This window comes from Urocampus carinirostris, chromosome 8 (assembly GCF_059441175.1).
Source record: "Urocampus carinirostris isolate Australia breed hairy pipefish chromosome 8, RoL_Ucar_1.0, whole genome shotgun sequence".
Classification (NCBI taxonomy): domain Eukaryota; kingdom Metazoa; phylum Chordata; class Actinopteri; order Syngnathiformes; family Syngnathidae; genus Urocampus; species Urocampus carinirostris.
The window spans coordinates 10,408,448-10,431,805 of NC_142356.1; the positions used below are offsets into that span (position 1 = coordinate 10,408,448).

Here is a 23,358-nt window from a genome sequence, read left to right on the forward strand (position 1 = left end):
ACAAAAAACTACAAAGAAATACTACAGAAAGTGTCACAGAAACACTACTGAATAGTACAAAAATAATACTAAGAAATACTACAGAAATGCTGCAAAATATTGAATAAAAACTACAAAATACTACTATACTAAAACAACAAAAATACTACAGAAATATTACAAAAAATAATACTACGGAAATACTACAGACATACTTAAACAGAAATACCGGTACTACTAAAATACAACTACAATAAGACCACAAAAACCAACTAAAATAAGACTACAAAATAATACTGAAATAGTACAAAAATACTACTATGGTATCATTACAGAAATACTATTTTATAAGTGATAAAATAAATACTACTACAGTAATACTACAAAAATAAAACTAAATGATGGTATCATTACAGAAATACTACTATATAAATTATAAAAATACTACTACAGTAATACAACAATACCACGACAGTAATGTGCCAAAAATACAACCACACTAACACGATACAAAATGCTATAGAAATACTACAAAAATACTACTATGTAGATTTTTATAAATAACACTATAGAAATACTCCAAAAATGCAACTACAGTAATACCACGAAAATGCAACTAAAGTTTAAAATAATACTGAAATATTACAAAAAACACTACTATGGTATCATTATAGAAATACTACTATATAAATAATAAAAAAATACTACTATAGTAATACAATACCATTACAGTAAATACTCCTAAAATACAACTAAAGTGTAAAGTGTAAATATTAAAAAAAAAAAAAACACTACTATGGTATCATTACAGAAATACTACTATATAAATAATAAAAAATACTACTACAGTAATACCACTACAGTAATACTCGAAAAATACAACTACATTAACACAATACAAAATGCTATAGAAATACTCCAAAAATACTACTATGTAAATACTACTACAGAAATACTCAAAAAATACTACTATGTAAATATTAAAAAATGCTACTACAGAAATACTCAAAAAATACTACTATATAAATATTAAAAACTACTACTATAGAAATACTACAAAATACGACAATGTAAGCATTAAAAAAATACTACGATAGAAATACTACAAGAGAAATAATACAAAAATGCAACTACAGTAACACCACGAAAATACAACTAAAGTATAAAATAATACTGAAATATTACAAAAAACACTACTATGGTATCATTATAGAAATACTACTATACAAATAATAAAAAAATACTACTATAGTAATACAATACCATTACAGTAATACTCCTAAAATATAACTAAAGTGTAAAATAATACTTAAATATTAAAAAAAACACTACAATGGAATCATTACGGAAATACTACTATATAAATAATAAAAAATACCACTACAATAATACTCGAAAAATACAACTACATTAACACAATACAAAATGCTATAGAAATACTCCAAAAACACTACTATGTAAATACTACCACAGAAATACTCCAAAAATACAACTATGTACATATTAAAAACTACTACTAAATAAATACTCGAAAAATACTACTATGTAAATATTAAACACTACTACTATAGAAATACTACAAAAATACGACTATGTGAGTATTACAAAAATACTACTATTGAAATACTACAAAACTGCAAGTACAGTAACACCACAAAAATACAACTAAAGTATAAAATACCGAAATTCTACAAAAATACCACTATGGTATTACTACATAAATACTAAATGGTACAAAAATACTACTACAATAATACAGAAATATAACTATACTAACACGATACAAAAATATTGCTGTGGAAATATCTGCTACGGTACATTTGAAAGACTCGCGACAGTTCCGTTTCATTTTGGAAAAATGGCGACACCGTGTGGTCAAAGAACATAACTTTTTTTGTCAAAACGCAGTTAATCATTCATGATGATTGTGAGTGACGTCATGTTTTTGAAAAAAAATATATTATGTAAGTTAAGGTTAAAAACACAAAGTTCTCCTCAGTGTTGCATGACTTACGAGTACACGCTTGGCGGAAGATTTTCTGTGTCAATTGCGAGGAGGAAATATCAGCACAATCCGATTAGCGTGCTCCGAGAGACGCCCTGAAAAGAAACTAGAGTAAGAAGGTGAGAGATTTAAGACCTGCTGACACATTGTGACCTCGACTCTCAGGTAACATTCCCTGCTTCTCTAAAAAAAAGAAGGATTTCGATCACATAGTTGGCTTGATAAACACGACAGTGTTTTTTTTTACAATGTGTTCCGAATACTTATATTTCTGCTGGTGTTATGTGTGACTCAAAGAGATAATAACAATGTTCCCTGTAATTTTCCACGGGTCTGAGCGTTCACACAAAGTCGGTGAGCAACGCTTGAAACAACAGTGAGCAACCATAATCCCAAGTGAGGCAACTCAATCAATATCAAACATGTCCAAAACTTGACATCAAGTTACATTTTGCTGAGTTTCCGGCAATGCAAAATTATTTTTCTCTTTTGAATGAATTGACTCATGTACGATTGCAAAGGTTGTAAGGCCTAAAAACGTCGTTTGTTCTTAAAATTCTTTCACAAGATATCCATTTCATTTTATTTCCTGCTATATTTTGTCGCATAGTATTAACATTTTTGGGGGCTTATTTAGTCGGTTGTAAGATACAGAACTGTACTTAATCACATTTTTTTAGTGGGAGTACAATGTTGGCAACAAGATTCACTTGATGCAATTGGAAATTATTTGAATGCAACACAAACTTTTTCTTCTTTTTTCTGTGTTTTTTTCTACTTTTTTTAAATTCCTTTAAAAAAAATCTCATTGTGTTTATTTTTTCCGAGCTGTTACTTTTTTATTTTCGTTCTCTATTTACTTTTTTTCCTTTGTTTCTTTCTTTTCTTTTTTTCTTGCTTTTTTCTAAATTTTTCCTTCTTTTTTTCTCTTCCTTTTTTTTTCAGCTTTTCACTACTTTTTCATTTTGGTATTTTTTGTTGTATTTCCCCCGTCCTTTAAGTCATTTTGTGCACCATTTTACATAATATTTGGTCATGTTGGGATGAAAGAAGCAAAAACCACCCGAAGAGCCGTTTAGGACCCGAAAGAGCCGGTTCCTTTTAGTGAGCCGAGCAGAAGAAGCCGGTTCTCGACAAACTCTACTAACTTTACTCAACTTCAATTCTACTTCGACTCGACTTCAAAATACCGCATTTAGGATACAACGTCAGGGGAACCCGTGTATTTTTACCTTCCTGCACTGTAACTTTGACTTAAGTCGCTTCTTAATTAGTAATTTTGAGCCCTCATTTATGTGCGCTGGCTAGATTTTCTTGTGCGCTGAGGATGTGCGAGCAGCCTAGAGGGAACACTGGGTACCAATGACAAAAAAAGAAAATGACATCTTAGAGAGAACAAACGAGAGATAAAGAGTAGGAAAGAGAGAGGAAAGAAAAAAATGCTGGAAGAGAAGAATAGAGAAAGAAAGAGAAACAGAGAGAAAAATAGAGAAAGGGAGAGAGGAAATGAAAAAGGGACCAAAAGAGGCAAAGAAAGGGAGAAAAGAGAGAGAGGAGAACAAAAAGAGAAAAAGTAGTGTGCAATATTCTGTGCTATGTGCAGCTCTTGGGCAAGACACTAAATCCCTAATGCCCCCCATAAGCAGGTTGGCGCCTTGCATGGCTGCTATTGGTGTGTGAGTGTGTGTGCGAATGGGTAAGTGTGAAGCACATTGTGGAAATGTGTTTTGCACATGCAAAAAAGATGAAATAAATAAGGATACAACAAGGTGAGCTTCCTTTTAAGTTCATCAACCAGATGGAGATCCATATCTAAAGCTAGTTTGAATCTTAAAATAAACTATTTATTCAACGATAAAAGCAAAATTATTTTCCAGACTACAAGGCACATCTAATTTCAAGGCGCATCTTCAAAAATATAACTTCGTGAAAGGGTTTTCCATATTAAAGGCGCACCATACTATAAGGTGGGTGAAATGAAAATTAAGGCGAGGGCAAGGTTTGCATTTTTTTTTTTTTAAAGATTAGATTTTTTTTTTAAATACTGGTTTTACAACTAAAATGAATTTAATCATTTTAAAATGATTAACATAACATTTTGATATTATTTTATTTACATTATTTCCAGGCAACACGGCAGCGCAGTGCTGAGTTCTGAGGTCATGAGATTGAACCTTCCTGTGTGGAGTTTGCATGTTCTCCCCGTGCTTGTGTGGGTTTCTTCCAACATTCTAAAAACATGCATGTCAGGTTAATTGGTGACTCCAAATTGTCCCTAGGTGTGAATGAGTGAGCGAGGTGTCTGTCCCTGTGTGCCCTGCCCCCTGCCCGAAGATAGCTGGGATGGGCTCCAGCACCCCCACGACCCTACTGAGGATAAGCGGTGCTGATAATGGATGGATAATGGACACAATGTCAGGACCAGAATGGAAACAGGACCCAATTGTACAGTATAAAGTTTACCTCAAGTTTTATTGAAGGAAAGAGGAAGGGTTGCGCCCACGATCCGGTGTTTGCTGGACACGGGAAGCAAGTCGCTCTTGCACTTGAATTGTGACCCGAACACGGAAGTGGATCTTCCGTAGCGAGCGATGGCGGTGCCAGGGATGGCAAAACTGGTCGGTAGCCGGGACTGGAAGAGCAAGGCGTGGTCGGGGTCGGAAACGAGTCGTAAGCCAGGAGAATAGACGTAGACTGGATCAAAAATGGGTCGTAGGCCGGGACGGGAGAGCAGACATGATCGGGAGCAAAACGGGTCGAAGCCGGAGACAAACGGGAGAAAAAAAACGGGACAGGTGGGAGTGGAAAAAGGCTTGCCTTGTATACACAGAGGTTCACAGACGGACTGACAACAGGGGACTGACAGGGCTGGGTTAAAATAGAGAACAGGAGGCAATCAGAACCCGCCGCGGTTGGCGCCAAATGAGCGGGCACAGGTGATTCACATAATCATGACACATAATTTCCAGTCTTTAACAGGCACTGGATAAAAAAGCACACTTTTGATTTTTGGGGGTGTCTTGTAGTCTTTAAAAATGGCAAATTAGCATATTAGCAACTTTTCAAAAATATTTTTTAATACAAACAGTGAGCCACAAACGGACCCAGGGCTGTAGTTTGGATACAACCTATATTTTTTATCTTATCTTTTCAGCATACCCAGTGATAAATTTCAGTCCGTTTATGTTTTCATTGTGGAGATTGTGTAACAGCTAGTTATTTAACACCTAACAAATTCTGTCCTAAATAAGTTAATCATTCTCTAATTCTGTCCAGCTGAAATTTCCTATGGAGGGATAAAATAAGTTATAACAGGACCAAGCTGTTAATACTAAACCACAGGTGTCAAACAGCGAGACGACACTCAGAGAAGCACAAGAGAAAAACAAGCTGCAGGTTGAAATATGTCAACTTGACGTTGCCAAAGCCAGGTGCCACGAACAAAGACACTGTACTTGTATTTCTTTCTCTCTCTCTCACCCTTTTTCTCCCACTCTCTATGTCTCCCTTTTTCTCTTCCTTTGTTGTCTTTTGAACTTCTTTTGCTCTAACTTCCCTTTTTCCTTTTCTCTTCCTCTCTTCCTACCCTTCGCGCTTTCTTTTCTCTCCCTCTGTCTTTCTATTTCTCTTTGGATTTCTTTCTTCCTCGCCCTTTCTTTCCCCCTCTCTCACGAATTCTCTTTTTACCTTTTGTTTCTCACCCTCTCTCCCTTTTTTTCTTTCTTTGTCCCGCCCTCTCTCCTTTTCCCTCCCTCTTTCTTTTATTTCTTTATCTCTCTCTTTCTTTCTCTTTAATCTACAAGTCCGGCCCCCGACAGAATGTTTGTTCTATTGTGTGGCCCCTGAGTTAAAATGAGTTTGACACCCCTGTACTAAACTAACTGAAATTGGGAAGAAAATATATTACTGCTTCAAGACTTGACAGTACCCATGCCAGTTGCTATTCATTTTATTCTGAACAATTTTTTTTCAAGTTATTGCTTCAATAGTGCTAATCATAACCAGTTGGATTTAGCGTGGGTGGACTACTTAACCACAAGGTGGCGCATTAGGCCGGTGTTACCCAATCAGTTGGCCCCAGGAAGTCAAGTCATGTATATTTGTATAGCCCTTAATCACAAGGAGTCTCAAAGGGCTGCACAGATGATTGCAAAATGAAAATATGAACGTTACATGATACAATATAGTAAGAACTTCTTATGCGTTTAGGATTGAATGATAAAAAATAAATTGTATTTACTTGTGGCGGTGTGACTTGAGTTGGTGGAGTGGAGTGGTGGGTGGATGCATGTGGGGTGGAAGTGGCAAAGGCGTTTTAAAAATGAAACTGTTTTTAAAACTTGCGAGGATTGTCACGCTTTCCTTGCTTAAACCGCCTCCTGATTTAGGATAATAGTCCTGATCGTCGACTGGTTATAGTCGTGCAATATAGCGAAGGCAGCAATTTCTGTCCCTGCTTCGAATTTCTTGATAATCGCAGGCATTGTTTTCATGTTGCATTCTCATATTTTAAAATTACCTGCTCAGCTGGTACTACGGCAAAATAATATTGGTAACTAGGTAGTTGGAAGAGATTTATGCTTATGCTGCAAAAAAAACTTTTTGGGGGGGAGGTCGCTGGTTCAAGCCTGGGCTGAGTCATACCTAAGACTTACAACATTGGTACTCATTGCCTCCCTGCTTGGCGCTTGGCATTAGGGGTTGGAATTGGGGGGTTTGGTCACCTAATCAGGGATCAGAATTTTCCGCGGATCCGCGGATTTCCGCTGTTTTTGAACCCCAAAGGCATTCCGACTTTTTCACTTTTTCTCTTGCGTAGCAAACAAATTCAAAATCCGACTGTCTCACTCTTTCCTTTATTGCTCTGGCGCACCCTGGCGGCCGTTAGAAAAATTGGCCGCATTGTTGCTCAAGCTGCAGGGACTGAACTGCATTTGAACTTATCTTGCAGTATTTACAAAAAAATCAGTTATGTGGGCAACTTATTTTAATCTTCTAAAAATGTTACTTAAATGATAAATATAAGCATGGTTTTGGACAAGTAAATTGCCTAAAACCCAGGAGCTTGGGGGGGGGGGGGGGGGGCGGCGCGGTGTGGGGGGGCTTGTTAGGGGGGGCTCCGCCCTGCTTTATTCCTGGACCCTGGCTATTTCAGCTGAAAATGAAAATCTCCATTCTGATCCCTGCCTAATGACTCCCAAAACAGCAGTTGGGTTGAGCGAGGGGGCTGGGAACCCCCTCCTTTGTATCAATCTCCCAGAAAGAGTCATAAATATGAACGTGTTTCTGACTCTTGCCACCTCCCACTAGGGGGATATGGCTCCGGTATATATATATATATATATAACCTTGGAAACGGTGGTCTTAATTCCTCACCTTTCGTGGAACCATTGAGACCCCACGAGGTGATATCTTGCACGGGGCTCCACTCCGATTCAAATAGAAGGTCATGTTTAGCTTCTTACATTTTATAATGATTGAAGGAGGTTGTTCCCCAAAATCTCACAATACACGGCCCCAGTCATCCTATTTTTAATGCAGTACAATTGTCCTGTCCCATGTGCAGAAAAATACCCCCAAAGCATGATGCTACCACCCCCATGCTTCACAGTAGGGATGGTGTTCTTGGGATTGTACACTTCATTCTTTTTCTTCCAAACAGGCTTAGTGGAATTATTACCAAAAAGTTCTATTTTGGTCTCATCTGACCACAAAACATTCTCGAATTACTCCTTTGTATCACCCAAATGGTCATATGCACACTTAAGACAGGCCTTGACATGTGCTGGTTTAAGGAGGGGGGACCTTTCGTGCCACACATGATTTCAAACCGTGACGTCTTAGTGTATTACCTACAGTAACCTTGGAAACAGTGGTCCCAGCTCTCTTCAGGTCATTGACCAATTCCTGTCGTGCTGATTCCTGGCCTTTCTTAGAATTGTTGAGAGCCCACGAGGTGATATCTTGCATGGGGCTCCATTCCGATTGAGATTGACCTTCATGTTTAGCTTCTTCCATTTCCTAATGATTGCACCAACAGTGGACCTTGTTGCACCAAGCTGCTTCGCAATTGCTCGGTAGCCCTTTCCAGCCTTGTGGAGGTGTACAATTTTGTCTCTGGTGTCTTTGGACAGCTCTTTGGTCTACGCCATGTTACAAGTTAAAGTCTCACTGATTGTATATGGTGGACAGCTACAGACTTTAATGAGGTGCATCTGATTCAGGATGATACATGAAGTGCAGGCGGACTAACAGGTCTTTCAGGGTCAGAATTCTGGATGATTCCGTTCAAATACATATTTGCAGCTGTATCACACAAATAAATTGTTAAAAAATCATGCATTGTGATTTCTGGATTTTTCTTTTTAGTTTATCTCTCTCACAGTAGACATACGCTTCCGATAAAAATTTCAGACGCATCCATGATTTCTAAGTGGGAGAAATAGCAAAATAGCAGGGTGTTCAAATATTTATTTTCTTCACTGTGTGTAATATAGATACATAACTAAAAAAAAAAGAAACACTGTATTTTTCTTCAATCTAAGATCCATTGTTTCGCTCGACAATTTAAAAGTTAAAAATGTCTCAATTTTAAAATATGACCTGATTTACGGAAATGAGTCACAGTGAGGCAAATATCAAATTTGGTATTAATGGAAATTATAAGAAATAAGCTTCAAAAATATACAATTTTTAAAGCTTTATTCTAAACTATTTTGAAGATATGGTCATTTAAATGGCAGCCTTCCATCCATTCTTTTTTGGTGTGATGTCATTGAGTTTTTTTCAGTTAAAGTCTAATTTTAAAGTTGAATTTTAATATAGGCATTTTTACACATAGAAAAAAAAAATTAGACCAGACTGAAAGATACTTTTAGCGCATATTTATTTCAATAAACATAAAAGTACTTTAATTCTAAAATGCGAAAATATTCAACTTTAATTGCCGTTTTTGTGACTTTCCCCATCTATGTAGATTATAAAACTCAGGGAAAGTGTTTTCGAATGTCATAGCATTTAAAGATCCGAAAAACCGAGAAAAAACATATTTCATTATTTTCCTGATTTATCAGCCTGTAGCCTAACATAGAACCTTGCTACTTGCGAATCATTTCGGCAGAGCGGGTCACAAATGTACAAATTAAGGATTTTTTCATTTTTAGCGAAGGGATTTTTAATATTGCTTTGAAAATGTTCTCCAAGCACTGATCATAAAGATGTATTCAATTAAAAAAAACTACATTTATTTCAAACCGGTAGAGAAGTACTTCACTAGACCCATCCATCCATCGATTATCTGCACCGCTTTTCCTCAGTAGGGTCGCGGGGGTGCTGGAGCCCATCCCAGCTATCTTCGGGCAGTGGGCAGGGGACACCCTGAACTGGTTGCCAGCCAGTCGCAGGGCACTCAGGGACAGACAATTCACTCGCTTATTAACACCTCGGCACAATTTGGACCGGCCAATTAACCTGACATGCATGTTTTTGGAATGTGGGAGGAAACCGGAGTAAACCCACGCAAGCACGGGAAGAACATGCAAACTCCACACAGGAGGTTAGATCTCATGACCTCAGAACTGTGCCACACACGCACTAACCACTGCCGTGCTGCCCTTCACTAGACACACATATATATATATATATATATATATATATATATATATATATATACTACAGCCATATCCCCCTAGTGGGAGGTGGTTAGAGTCATTTCTGACTCTTTTTGGGAGATTGATTCAGAGGAGGGGATTCCCAGCCCCCTCGCTCAACCCAGCTGATGTGTTGGGAGTCATTAGATGACCAAACCCCCCAATTCCAACCCCTAATGCTGGACGCCAAGCAGGGAGGCAACGGGTACTAATGTTTTTTTAAGTCTTAGGTATGACTCGGCCGAGGCTTGAACCACAACCTCCCAGTCTCGGGGCGGGCGCCATACACCCAAGGCCACCGAGCTGGATTAGACCCATTTGTGTTTATTCTAATTGAAATGTTGAGACTTTTGGGATTGTGCAAAAACATGAATGAGTTAAAGAATCCTAATGACTACCGTACATTAACAGGCTGATCTAACGGAATTAAGTCAGCCGGCCTTGATCTGAAATAGATCACCATCTTAGTCTTTAATCGGCATGCTAACTATTTTTATTCCCATTGACGCAGGGGGAAGAACCGGCCTCTTAAGAGGGTTTAACACACGAGGTTATAACTGACCGCGCAGGAAGGAATTACGAGACAACAAGGAAGGGACTCGGCGCATTGAGGCCCGCCAGACGGCTTCGCGTAAGGCACCGGACAAACTTCTAGCAAACCCGCCATGGAAGCCAGCGCTCAGCCTGCAAACTTCGACCGGGAGTCATTCGCCAAGAAGGCCCTGAGAGCTACCACCAGAGGAGCCTCGTCTCATTTTGTGGGCATTTCCATTATCATCCTGTCCTCGTTTGCCGTGTCCACCCTGGCTATGAACTGCGGGAAAAAGATTCAGGTGTCCCGACACAAACCTCTTGGAAACTGATGACTGGCTGCAGGTGGACTGTCCTTCATGTGTTGTGTTATATATGTTGTATCCTTTGGATAGTTTTCAAGCAAGAGGAATGACTTGTAAAGATGCATCCCACTGTCTTCCCAGCTTTTAATTTTGTCTCATATTGATGCTGTAAATGTGATCCGTATGCCTGTCAGAAACGAAAGACTGACACTAAAATCAAAGTGTATTTACAAGATGAAATGTGTCTAACACAATTGAGCCAAATGCTGGCTTTAACTGCCCTTTGTCAACTTGCCTCTGAATGCCATTTGCGTGGAACTCTATGGCCACATTGATTGAAAACATGTGTCCAGTTATTTCTCCACACTATGCAAGAAAATGTTCTCTTTTGCATGCATGCATTGGCCAATTTTTCCACATCCAGTGCCATTGATGAAAAAAGGATGTCCATTTTCCATTTGAGAAGTCTAAGAGTGTAAAAGTTAAGAAAAACAGTGATAAGTCATTAGAGGGCCAAAACAATGATTTATGTGCTTAACTAGTATGGATTACAGTCAGAAGTAAGATTGGGGCTGAAAAAAAATCCAGCCGACACGAACAATTAACTTGATTTGCAGGACCGAGCCCAGATTAAACCTGGAACTTCCTATTTCATTTGTGAGGACTTGGGAGAAGGAGAAGTGATGCTAATAAATCAAAGCCTGACTTTCTAACAAAATCCAAGGTAAACAAGACTGTATAAATATTAACATATTTTGTACTTCTGTGTCAGCGGGGGTTACATTAACCGACAATTTTCCATCTTTGACGGATTTTTTTAAAGCGTTGGTGGGGAATTTTCATTTTGACGTGTTGAAAACTGGGCCATAAACCACGGCAGCACGTCTTTAAGAATTGAATGCAGCAACTTTAAGAGAGAGTGAAGCAAAGAAGGAAGGGTGGTTAATAATTGAAAATAAGGCAGAGAGAAAAGCACAGCCAGACCCGCACGTAATGATTGACGTTTTAAGCTTGACTGGGCCCGAAATATGGGTCGGGCTCAGGTTTAAGTTCATACAATTGATTCCAGCAATGAACAAATCTTGTTTTTCACACTACCATCAGAGATCAAATCACTTACTAAAATATTGTGTGATGCTCCTAATCCTGTTAAAAAAGACTCTGGATACCTTTTATACAAACACATTTTATGATTAAAACCAATAGAACATTGTGCTTGCATGTGCAAGCAACTCACAGTGCATGTAGGTCAGTCAGTCCTTAAAAAGAGTCCACACTTTTCAGCTTGCGCTCTGTGAAGAAGCGGTGTGCCTGTGCTTGTTTCTTGGCGCCCCCTGGCGGACTAAAGTAGGAAAGCATGGACTTGTTGGACAGCCGCTGCGCCGCCTTTTCGCCGTCCTCTTCGTCATCATCCCTGATGGGACAGTCAAAGACAAAAAAACTGTTTTTCTGTCACTGTAGTCTCTTAGGGTCAACTCTTTGGCCGAAGAAGCATAGGGTAAAGATCAAAAAGATTGTGGGTTTCATACATGAAGCGATATACGGTTTATGTTTGAATGCAAACCAAAACTAATTTTGAAGGCGTTTTTGTCTCTGTTTTGATCTTAACACACATGGGAAAACCCATTCCCTTATCTTCACGAGTCTTTATTCTTTGTATGTATGCACTTTTTATGTACTGTAGTCTGCCAAAGGCAAGGACACAGTTAATCGCTTTTTAATCCTGACTCATAAATCACGTGTTACATTTCTGAGCACATGAATTCAAAGAATCATATGTAAAATTGACTTTTTAATTGCTGAAGTACTACGCTAAGGTTTTTGTCTGCTGTTTTTTGTGCTCAGACGTTATCTATCTATCTATATATATATATATATATATATATATATTGTAATAGTGAAAAAAATACTCCTTAAAAAAACATTGTTAGAGGTGCCAGGTTTGCCAGTGTCTACTACATAATACTACTACAGAATGACTACAAAATTACTACAAATATCAAGTTTAGTGCTTGAAAACAGGGAAGTAATATATTATTTTACTTTTATTCTGAAAATAAAAATACAATCAGAATACTACAAAAAATATTAAAACTGGTAGTAGAATACAAAATTCCACTAGGGAAATATTGCATCAGTAGTACTGCAAAAATACAACAATAGTATTACAAACAATACTACAGGAATACTAAAAAAATATTACCTCAGAAATGGTTCTTTATAAATACTACAAAAATACCGCTACAGTAATTCAATAATACAAAAATAAAATAAATAAAAATACTACAAAAATACTACTACAAACCTATTACAACAGCAACAACTAAACACTATAGAAATACTGCAATACAGAAATTCTGGACTACAAAAATACAACAGCAATGTTATAAATATACTACAGCAATTGTCTTTGAACACTAAGAAATGTTTTTCCGAATAAAGTCCAAGAGTTTTACCATTAGACCATTAGATAGATAGATACTTTATTCATCCCCGTAGGAAAATTCAGACTTCCAGCAGTATCCTTGTGTTGAAAAATAAAATAATAAAATAAAGATATAGAATACAAAAATACCCAATATAACGTTTTGCTATAGAGTATTCAAATAGTGCTACGGAAAATACACACTATAATAAAAATAGGGTAATATGAAAATGTGGGGGTGGGGTTTATTGTGGGCTTTTACTCCCCGGGTGGACTTAAAGAGCCTCATGACATGAGGAAAAAAATTATCTCCTCAGTCTGTCCGTCTGTATTACTCACCAATGTACAGCGGCAGCCTTGCTGTCAATCAAGGTTTGGGCTGTGCTCCAGCTAAAACGCACAAACTGGGGGTAGCCAAACACCGGGTCCAAGTACTTTGTGAGCCAAGCTTTAGTCTTCGGGTCTTTAGTAGTGTGACAGAAAGAGTCCATCAGTAATTGTTAAAAAAAAAAATCAAATGAAACCAAGCATCAAATATGTTTTTTTTTAAATAATACCATTTGGGTATCCTGAGCCGTAGTCCGTATCCACATCTCCGAGGTCCTCAACAAACTTCCAATTCTTTACAACATGGTCTCTGGCTACCTAAATAACCATATGTGATAGCAGACATTAATAAGGTTGCCATTTCTGTGAAGGTTTACAAAAAAGAAAAACCCGTAGATTGAAATCAAAATCAGTCATACTAATTGAAAACCTCACAGAATTTCATCTTCTGCGATCATCTTTGTACCTAACTAAAGCTTCCTGATGGCTCAGGCATATTACGTTTGTTCTAATTTCAAGGTATTTGAAGAGCAGACATTCCTCAAGTATTATCACAAAAAATGTTTTTCAAAATGGATTTTCTAAGGCAAATCTATTCAATAGCTCCTAAGAATTAGTGTCCTTGTGCATAACGTTTATAAAATCAAATTACTGTTTTACAGACATCAAATTTGAATGACTTTGGTATATTTTATTTCATCATTGACAATGTAACTGGAACTAATGAACTATTGTTTATTTTTTTATTGGTACTCATCAATTGTGATTGTCTGGGAAGCAGTTTAGCGCTAGAGAAAAGGGTAAAAAGTCAGTATAACAGGGGGTCAGGAACCAGTGGCTCACGAGCCATATCTTAATCTTCTCTTCTCTGTTCCTTTATCTTCTTGGCTCATACCTCACTGTTAATGTGTAAAACTGGAGTGTCATGCCCAATTTCGTTGTCACAATATGCTAACCCATTTTGTAACAAGACAATAAAGGTATATTCTATTCTATTCTATATATGGCTCTTTTTGTGAGTACATATGGCTCGGAGATAAAACTTGACTATTGCACATTTCTCTGTGACGTTTCAAAATTGGGTGGTTAATTCCCGATTTTGGTACATGTTGAGATGTTTCTGACGAAAACCCACCGAACGAACTGTGAATACCCAAATACGCCAGCAAACCACTCAGAGCAATTTGATTGGGTGAGTGGTAGAGGTGGCTGGATCTCTGCACACAGCATAAGGCACTCCCTTCTCACTCTCGCTCAGTGCAGTCTACGCTAAAAGTAAATACGACAATATCCTTAATGTTTGCAAAATTTTGTGACAATTTTACAAAAGAGCTTTGCTTGCACCTTGTTTTGAAACCAATATTCAAGACTAAATTGTTGGTCAAAATGAGCCTTAACACTCTTAAGTAACTGGGGAGACAGATTTTAAGTGGTAGATTTATATTGATATGGGACACAGGCTCTGGCATTATAATTTCATAGACTTAATCAAATCATCAAAAGCAAACACAGTGAAATTGAATGTGTTGAAGAATCCGCTTTGGTCTTTAGAGCGGGTTTGATGGTTTTGTTGAATTCTGTCTTAAAATATATGGTGTGGCTCTCAGAATTTCTCTTAAAACGTTTTTCCTTTTGTGGCTCTTTGTGTCAAAAAGCTTCCTGACCCCTGCTGTATAACAATGTAACTGTCGGGGGGACTGACCTTTGCACAGATACTGGCTGCACTGACAATAGGGAAGAGGGAGTCAGCTTTCGGCCTCACTGTAACATCGATACCTGGAAACAACTTGGAGAGCTTTTCCTCGTACTTCTCGGCAGGGCCAACTGTGTCCACAAACACCTGCAGAGATGATATGAACAAATCAAAGCTATTTACACTTTTTCTTCTAGTTTTGAGTGTAGAGAGAAACCTTGAACCATAACCACAGATATTGAGAACCTTTAATTATCCGATTGTAAAAATTTGGTTAGTAAATTCTATACATGATAAATCACGCATTTTTTTTCAACAAACCCACAGTAATATTTAAATTCAAAGTCAGTATTATTTTTAAGTTTGATTGCCCAATATGAATAGTCACACATACAGTACATACCTCTTTGAGCTGCACGCCGCTGTCCAGTGCAAACTGAACTAAACCAATGGCTGTATCGTGTGACAACGTGTTCAAGTTGCATTTAGTTCTGCCAAAGGATGACATGAAGGTGACGCTTAATTTCATACATGATTGCATTTCATTACATTTACCAACAATACCTTTGTAACATACTGGTCGAGATGGTGTTAGGAGAGAGAACACAAAGGGCCCAGCCTATGAAGCTTTTTGCATCATCCAGTTTTTGGAAGAGAGTCTCTCTTTCTGCCTCAGAAAGTGTTTTTGAATCTAGAAAAGGATTAAAGTAAAACCTATTGGTGATATTCTGTAACTTCACACTTGCTTATAAGATAGTTTTGTTTTATGTCAAACCCCGAATGTTAACAGTCGGCCATTCTGGATGGGTCCAACAGATGTCGGAAGAAGTGTACACTATTATTTAGTTGGTTCCAAAAATATAGGTGGAAGGTTTAAGGGGTTATTTTTTTTTACTAATTCTTTTCTATATTACACAACCTGCTGAGTGGGGGACAAAGGAAAAACCTGACTTGGTGCAATGCAACCTCTGGGGATGGCTTGGCACGCACCATTAAGCTTGGATTCAAACAGTGTACCATTCACTGGCTGAATTTATCCTTATAGAGTACTAAGGACAGGACTAAGGTTCGAACTCTGAACCCTAATACACTTTTCTCTAATGTGTGTCATTATTTAAAACCGTGAGCATTTTTTAATAACGTAGCCTGGGAGCTGCGTCTTACAACAGCCTCTATCTGAAGTGGGAAAACTACAGGCTGTTGGTCTTTTTAATACAGCTAACCAAACAAAAGTCCTAAAAAATGAATACCGTAAATTCCGGGCTATAGAGCGCACCTGATTTTAAGCCGCACCCACCACATTATAAAAGGAAAACCGATTTTGTACATACACAAGCCGCACCTGTATATAAGCCGCATGCGCCCACATTTAAACATGTAACACAAACACAAAATTAACCCAAACCCGACTTTAAGTCCCGCGATTGAAACTAAATGTCCTTCATTAAAGTCCACAGTCTAAAAATCACAGCCGGCAAAATGAACGGAAAATGATACCGGTACTTAAGGTTTGATGCAGACCTGCAGAGTCCAGGTCCCGTTGACAGTAATCCAAGGAAAAAAGTGTATATTTTCAAAGGGTGGGAAAAATATATCAGATGAACACCTTTACTCACGCAACTCCTTTTTCTTTAACCAATTTTTTACTCGTCTGTCCCTCACCTTTAGCGGTCCCCACTTAAACTCGGCACCCCGCGTTTGTTCCGCCCCTCAATTTTCGTTCACCCGTATCAGAATACGTGTCTAAAACAAATACAAATAAATACATTACAAAAATATACAGTTGCAGATACATATTATACATGGGTTACGCATATTTACAAAGAAAGACGGTAAACCGAGAGAGTTTTCAAAGCTTTAATAATAATAATATAGCTTTGACAGGGCAGTTAATGGTAGAAACACTCGATCATTTTTATTCATAGATACAGACGCTCCCCTACTTACGACCATTCGACTTACGTAAAACTGTAGATACGAAAAAAAAAAATCGGGATGTCGAAAAATATCTGGACATTGCTGTAAGTTAGATTTTGTATTGTGTGCACCTTTTTCCGAGTAGAGGACAATACTGTAGTGCTTCTTTCCGCCACGTGGCGGTGTGAGAGGTCACCCAGCATCTACAACCAGGAAGAAATCCGGCTTCTACTTCCTGGTTCGTGTATAAACATAACAACAGGTACTGTATGGCTAGCGCGCCAAGAACGTTGACGTTTTTATTGTTTAATATCTCGTGCATTCATTTGGTTGGTGTGAAGTGTAAAGAAGAGGCGAGCTGTTTCTTTTGAAACAAAAGTGGAAAAAGAAAGCTTGATGCGGTTGAGAAAATGGTCGGAATGCTTTTTTAGGTCACTTTTTACAACAGATTAGGACCTCTTGAAGCGCATCTTCCAAAAGTAAGTTAAACTCAACTTTATGTATCTTTGTATAGCATATTATTTTATGAAATGTTTAATTTTTTTGTACAAAACAATACAGGTTACTTATACCAGCCTTAAACATACTTATATAGACATTAAACATACATTCCATACAAAATATAGCACTGAGGCAACTTACGAACAAATTAAACTTACGAATCTCATTTGTAAGTAGGACAGCGTTTGTATACGAATCAAATTTGATAAAAAAAAAAAGAAAAAGAAAAACACAATTATCAAATGTAGAACTTGAGAAAGGGGATGTCTGATATTACATTGCTTAAATTCTGAGTGTATTCAAAATCAATTTGATGAAATAATCTATTTTTAGACATAAATAAGATTAAATATTACATGTGCGATTAGTTGTCTGCATGTGTATTTATTCAGAAATGCACAAGAGAGCGATTGGGGAGGCGTGCATTCTCCCTTTTCTTCATGTTTTGGCAGATAGAAAAAAAATCCAATAAATAGTTTCCCCCTCCTCGTCCGTATATTTAAACCCAACGTGGCCAGGCCTGAAACTCCAAAAAGTTTGCCCAACTATGGACAATAACTAATCAGAATTCTAGGCATAACTTCAAAAGTCAATCATAATAATTGGCAATGATGTATTGTAAACATACACCTACCCATCCAGCATAGTTTTCACTATATAGATTGCCATAATGTAGATCGTGTCATAGGAACGACAGTGGAACCTCGCTTTTCGAACGCCTCTCAGTTCGAACAAATCAGAGTCCGACCAAAAATTTTGAGAAATTCTTGCTTCGCTGTTCGGTCAAAAAATCGGAGTTCGAACGCCGGTAATGCGTGAGTGCGTACGCTAGGGTGCGATGCTGAGTGGCGTACAGGTGTTTTAGCCCCTTATTATGCCTCCGAAGAAAGTCAGTGCAAGCAGCAAAGTTGCTACGGGTGAAAAAAGAAAAGTAGTGCGTACAACTATTGCATTTAAGAAAGAAATAATAGCAACATATGAAGGAGGTGTGTGAGTGTCTGATCTTGCTAGGGATGGCTAAATCTACGATCAGTACGATACTAAAGAATAAGGAGGCTGTGAAATCTAGTGATGTGGCTAAGGAAGTGAGTGCTATAAGCAAGCAACGGCCGAAAGTTTTGGAAGAGGTTGAAAAACTTTTGATGATTTTCCTCTCCCCACCGTCCACCTGCGCCTTCTGCTGACCAGCACAAAGGTAAGAAATCCTATTCATAATTCTTTTCTTTATTTTTACACGTTCATGTTAGCGCGAACGTACGATTAGCCTGGGTTAGCTTTACGTTAAATGTTCAAGGTAAACATTCAGGGTGTTGGAACGGAGCCCAACATTCAAGGTGTTGGAACGGAGCCCCCTTTACAATGTACCGCTCACCACTTGTTGTGGAGACCCGGGTGCTAAATGACTTGTAAACGACCTGATTTTTTTTATTTTTACACGTTCATGTTAGCGTAATCTTTTGTACAAAAGATTACAATAACGCGAACGTACGATTAGCCTGGGTTAGCTTTATGTTTACGTTAAACATTCAAGGTAAACATTCAGGGTGATGGAACGGATTAAAACGATTGACATTATTTTTAATGGGAAAAATAATTTCGGTGATCGAACAGGCTTCTGGAACGGATTATGGTCGAGAACCGAGGTTCCACTGTATATGATAAATAATGGGAAGTGGTCGCTATTAAAAGGAAACATCAGTACCTGCTACTTTCAAGCTCTTCAGATCTTCCTTTTTGGAAATGGGACAGAAGCATATTCCATAAACCATTGGACCTGAACACAATTAAAACATTGCATGAATCAGGGGCGATTTTAGGTTCAGAACCAGAATGTCTGGCTGGTTACATTTTTTACACTTTACTTAGTAATTTAGTACAAATCAACACTGTTCTTGATTGTTAACACCACATTACACTTCGGAGTTAGAAACACCACCATTACTACGCCATGCCCAGTTTTTACTAGTACATGCACACGTCCATATGTAACGGGTGTAATAATAACTTTTGTTTTATTGAAATTCCTGCTGAAATATGTTGTATAGTTTTTGTGGAAGTGTCCTGCAATGATGAGTCCAACAGTGCCACCTGCTGGTATGGGGTAAGGTTTAGTTTGGCTTTTGACATGTGACCGGAAGGCGGGGTTTGTTGGCAGTCTAACAGCGAGCTGTCAACGGTAAGACACGATTTCTTGGTGCTCCGGAAAAAAGTTAATTTTAAACATTAAAACCAAAGCTGACAAATATCTCAACATGCACAGTAATGTGTTTGATGATGTCAAGCTGTTTGGATTTATTTTCGTTTTGTTTCTGTCGCCTTTTATGTTAGTTTTGCTGGACGTTGCAAGTCGTACTAAAATGCTAATTCCCTTTATAGCTCAAAGAGATCGAAGCCAGCAGAGAAGCTTACCATGTGTTGTGACTCATTCATTTGCAGGTAAATTGTACCTGTTTTTATACTCATTATTGTTATTATTTCTATTTTCTCATATATATAAATAGGATGATGTTGGTTAAAATTCAGACTGAAGAAAGAGATGTTGAATTCATTGTAAACGTTAAAAAGCCACTATACGATCTCTTGTTAAAATGGATGTAAACATGTATTGTGATGGTTGATATTCTAAAATGTATTTTATGTAAACTGAAAAGAAAGCTCTTTGATATGTTTAGGGCAGTCTAACAGCGAGCTGTCAACGTGATCAAAGCCAGCAGCTTACCAAGTGTTGTGACTCATTCATTTGCAGCAACTGTAATAAAAACCTCATCATAATAATAATAATAATAATTTCCTTTGTATTGTCATTCTTTGTAACAATGTACACAGAACGAAATGTCGATACATCTGACCCGTTGTAGCGAGTCGATGCAGCCGCAGCCAGAGGGCGCCGCCATTATACCAATTAGGTATGTCTCGGTCGAGGCGCGAACCAGCGACCTCCCAGTCTCAAAGCGGGCACACTACCATCTAGGCTACTGAGCTGGTCCAGTCCAGCGTGAATATTGATCTTTGGTGGGACGGATACACCGCGGTTACACATTTAACAAAGTTATGGTATTGGGTGGTAAACTAGTTGAACATAACCAATATATAACATACTCTCACTGCAATACATCGGAGCCTCCACAGGCTCCGCCGCTATGCCGCAAGTGGCACTGAGTGTGCGAAAGAGGAGCGGGGATTGGAGGAAAGCGGTGCTAGGAACCATTTCAACGCAGTGGAATATTTCTAGGGCTGCAGTGTTATTTTTGTTTTATTTTTTTTTAATCAAGCATTTTTCATTATACAGTATTGAAAGCTGGGCAGCACGGCGGCGCAGTGGTTAGCTGCGCGTGTGTGGCACAGTTCTAAGGTCTTGGGAACCTCCTGTGTGGGTTCAAATCCAGCTACTGGACTTACTGTGCGGAGTTTGTATGTTCTCCCCGTGCTTGCGTGGGTTTCCTCCGGGCACTCCAGTTTCCTCCCACATTCCAAAGACATGCATTTCAGGTGGATTGGCCGGTCCAAATTGTCCCTAGGTGTGAATGAGTGAGCGAGTTGTCTGTCCCTGTGTGCCCTGAGACTGGCTGGCAACCAGTTGAGGGTGTCCCCTGCCCGATGATTGCTGGGATGGGCTCCAGCACCCCGCGACCCTACTGAGGATAAGCGGTGCAGCTAATGAGATGAGACTCTATTTTTAGGGTGCTTGGGTTGAATTTGGGGGTTCCCGTGCACTCACAAAAACGAGCTGGTTACGCCTATGGCGTGAACTACAATGAAAAACTGCAATGTATAGGGAAAACCAGCACATACCAAGCACCGGACCCCTGCCCGCTTCGTCGATTCCCAGGCAGCAGTCTTCGGTTTTACATAATTCGGGGATGTCAGATGAAAGTCGACAACTGACCGAGTTATCGGCGTCGAAGTCAGTGGTATCCATTACCGCTGTCGAGAAGGAATTCCTGGCAAAATTTTGTAATGTCGCTCTGATAGTTTTAAATTGGGAACCACAAGCTAGCTAAATGCTAATGTTAGTAGTAATTGAAGCACATTTACCGTTCACCTCTTTGACTGTGACTCCGTGGCGTATGACGCTATATTTAAAAATGTTTATATTATTATTATAATGTGGAAAAAAATGGAATGGACTTTAACAAGATTATGTCGTTATAATCTTTGAGAAGCGCTGCGTGTGTAAATAAACAAGACTGCATTTGAAGTTGGAAAATTCGCGCCCTGAGCTGTGGTCCCACTAATAAACAACACTGCCATCTTGCGGTCTGGAGTAAAAACAGCCTAACGCAGGGGTGTCAAACTCGTTTTGGCTGGGGGGCCACAAATCAGGGTTGGGTAGGGTTACTTTAACTTGATTACTTTCAATTACTTTTGGATTACTCCAATACCAAATATTCTAATAAAAGACAAAAGAAACTAAATATGAATAAAATGACTAAATTTTGTGCAGGCTTGGGGAGTAACGGAATACATGGAACGGCAAAAATTATGTTGGCAAGCTGTTTGGATTTATTTTCATTTTGTTTCTGTCGCATTTTATGTTAGTTTTGCCGGAGATCAAAGAAGTCAAAGCCAGGAGAGAAAGCTTACCACGTGTTGTGAGTCATCATTTTATTCATATTTAGTTTATTTTGTCTTTTATTAGCATATTTGGTATTGGAGTAATCCAAAAGTAATTGAAAGTAATCCCGTTAAAGTAACCCTACCCAACCCTGCCACAAATGCTATAAAAAAATTTAACGGGGGCCGGACTAGTAAGTTTAAGAGAAAGAGAGAGGGAGAAAAAGACAGAGACAGAGAGGGAGTGAAAGAGAGAGCGTTAAACAGATAGGCAGAACAAGGGAGACGGAGTAACAGTGAGAGAAAAGGAGAGAGCAGAATAGAGATATGAATGGAGAAGAAGGGGGAAATGAATATAGAGAGAAAAAGAAAGTGAAAAAGAGAAAGATAAAAAGAATAAGAGAAGGTAAACGACAGAAAGAGTCAGCAGGAGAAAAAGAGACAAAGTGAAGTGAGAGAGAGAGAGAGAGAGCGAGAGGTTGAAAAAGGGAAAGAAAGAGGATGAGAAAGAAAGAGAAAAATAGAAAGAAAGAGAATAAAAGTGTAAATTAGAGAGGGAAAATAGAAAGAGAGCAAGAGAGAGAAATAGAGAAAAGAGAAAAAGAGAGAGAAAGAGAGAGTGAACAGGAGAAAGAAAAAGATGGAGGAATAAATAAAAAAGAAGTGAGTCAGAGAGAAATGGAGAAATACTACCACAATTGTTTTGCAAATGTTAACTGGCTCTGGTGGCATCTGGTGGAAATATCTAAAACTACAGCTCATTTTCCTCTTGCGCTTCTCTCACTGTTGTCTTCCGGCCCGCCTGTTTGACACCTGTGGCCTAACGCGACAACACCCGGTCGACACTTAAAGGGACGTTGTGTATTATTTAACGTCTCCTAATAGTAAAAAAAAACTTCAATCATTAAAAAAACAAAACAATATTGATTTAAATAATAAGCAAAACCGAATGAACTACCATCTAAGTGTATTTTCTTTAGATACTCACAGGTTGAGGAATGTCAACTCATTTATCTAGGATAAAATCTGATTTCAATGTATAATTTATTTGCCTGTCCCTAAACAAATGGATAGAGGATTATTCAAATATATATGTCTCTACTGACCAAGCATTGTACCAACATTTTTTTAGATTTGTATTTTTATTTAATTTTTGTACGAATCCGGCGTATGTTCAATAAAAGCTTTATTTACATTGTATCTACTTTTCTTGTGTTTATTATCATATGCTACAAAATTAAATCAACTATGAATACAAAAAAGACCAAATAAATTTATAGAGAAGGATTTTTTTAAAGAATTGCCACTCCCCCCTTATATCTTTAAGATTTAATTTCCCCCTATGTTCAGGTACCCTGAAAATGCTGGTCTACTCGTGATCCCAAGAGCCAAGAAGAGATCCGCAGGTTTGAGAGCGTTCTCCATTCGGGCCCCGGTTCTGTGGAATGCTCTTCCCCCTGAGATTCGATCGG

General features: G+C 38.3%; 1 protein-coding gene and 1 long non-coding RNA gene across 2 annotated transcripts; one reads left to right on the forward strand and one right to left on the reverse strand.

Moving 5' to 3' along the window:
• The first annotated feature begins 1,956 nt into the window (after nucleotides 1-1,956).
• Nucleotides 1,957-12,107, forward strand: LOC148360685 (uncharacterized). The gene is made up of 2 exons (XR_015851087.1): nucleotides 1,957-2,103; nucleotides 10,145-12,107. It is a non-coding gene; the product is annotated as an uncharacterized LOC148360685 (long non-coding RNA).
• rnaseh2a (ribonuclease H2, subunit A) lies at nucleotides 11,636-21,582 on the reverse strand. The gene is made up of 9 exons (XM_088341581.1): nucleotides 21,368-21,582; nucleotides 21,125-21,273; nucleotides 19,035-19,106; nucleotides 15,479-15,605; nucleotides 15,318-15,405; nucleotides 14,924-15,061; nucleotides 13,452-13,539; nucleotides 13,234-13,357; nucleotides 11,636-11,883 (listed from the first exon to the last, which is right to left on the reverse strand). Exons 2-9 carry the CDS (start codon nucleotides 21,249-21,251, stop codon nucleotides 11,730-11,732), a joined length of 918 nt encoding a protein of 305 aa, XP_088197707.1. The 5' UTR covers nucleotides 21,252-21,273; nucleotides 21,368-21,582; the 3' UTR covers nucleotides 11,636-11,729.
• Between the last annotated feature and the right edge of the window lie 1,776 nt (nucleotides 21,583-23,358).

What these genes read in the sequence shown, in the direction of transcription:
- rnaseh2a (XM_088341581.1), bottom strand. Translation starts at nt 21,251, where the DNA reads ATGGATACCACTGACTTCGACGCCGATAACTCGGTCAGTTGTCGACTT. An exon ending in TCGACCAGTATGTTACAAAG is followed by an intron (nt 15,406 to 15,478) that starts GTATTGTTGGTA and finishes ATCCTTTGGCAG; the next exon opens with AACTAAATGCAACTTGAACA. An exon ending in GCGGCGTGCAGCTCAAAGAG is followed by an intron (nt 15,062 to 15,317) that starts GTATGTACTGTA and finishes TCATCTCTGCAG; the next exon opens with GTGTTTGTGGACACAGTTGG.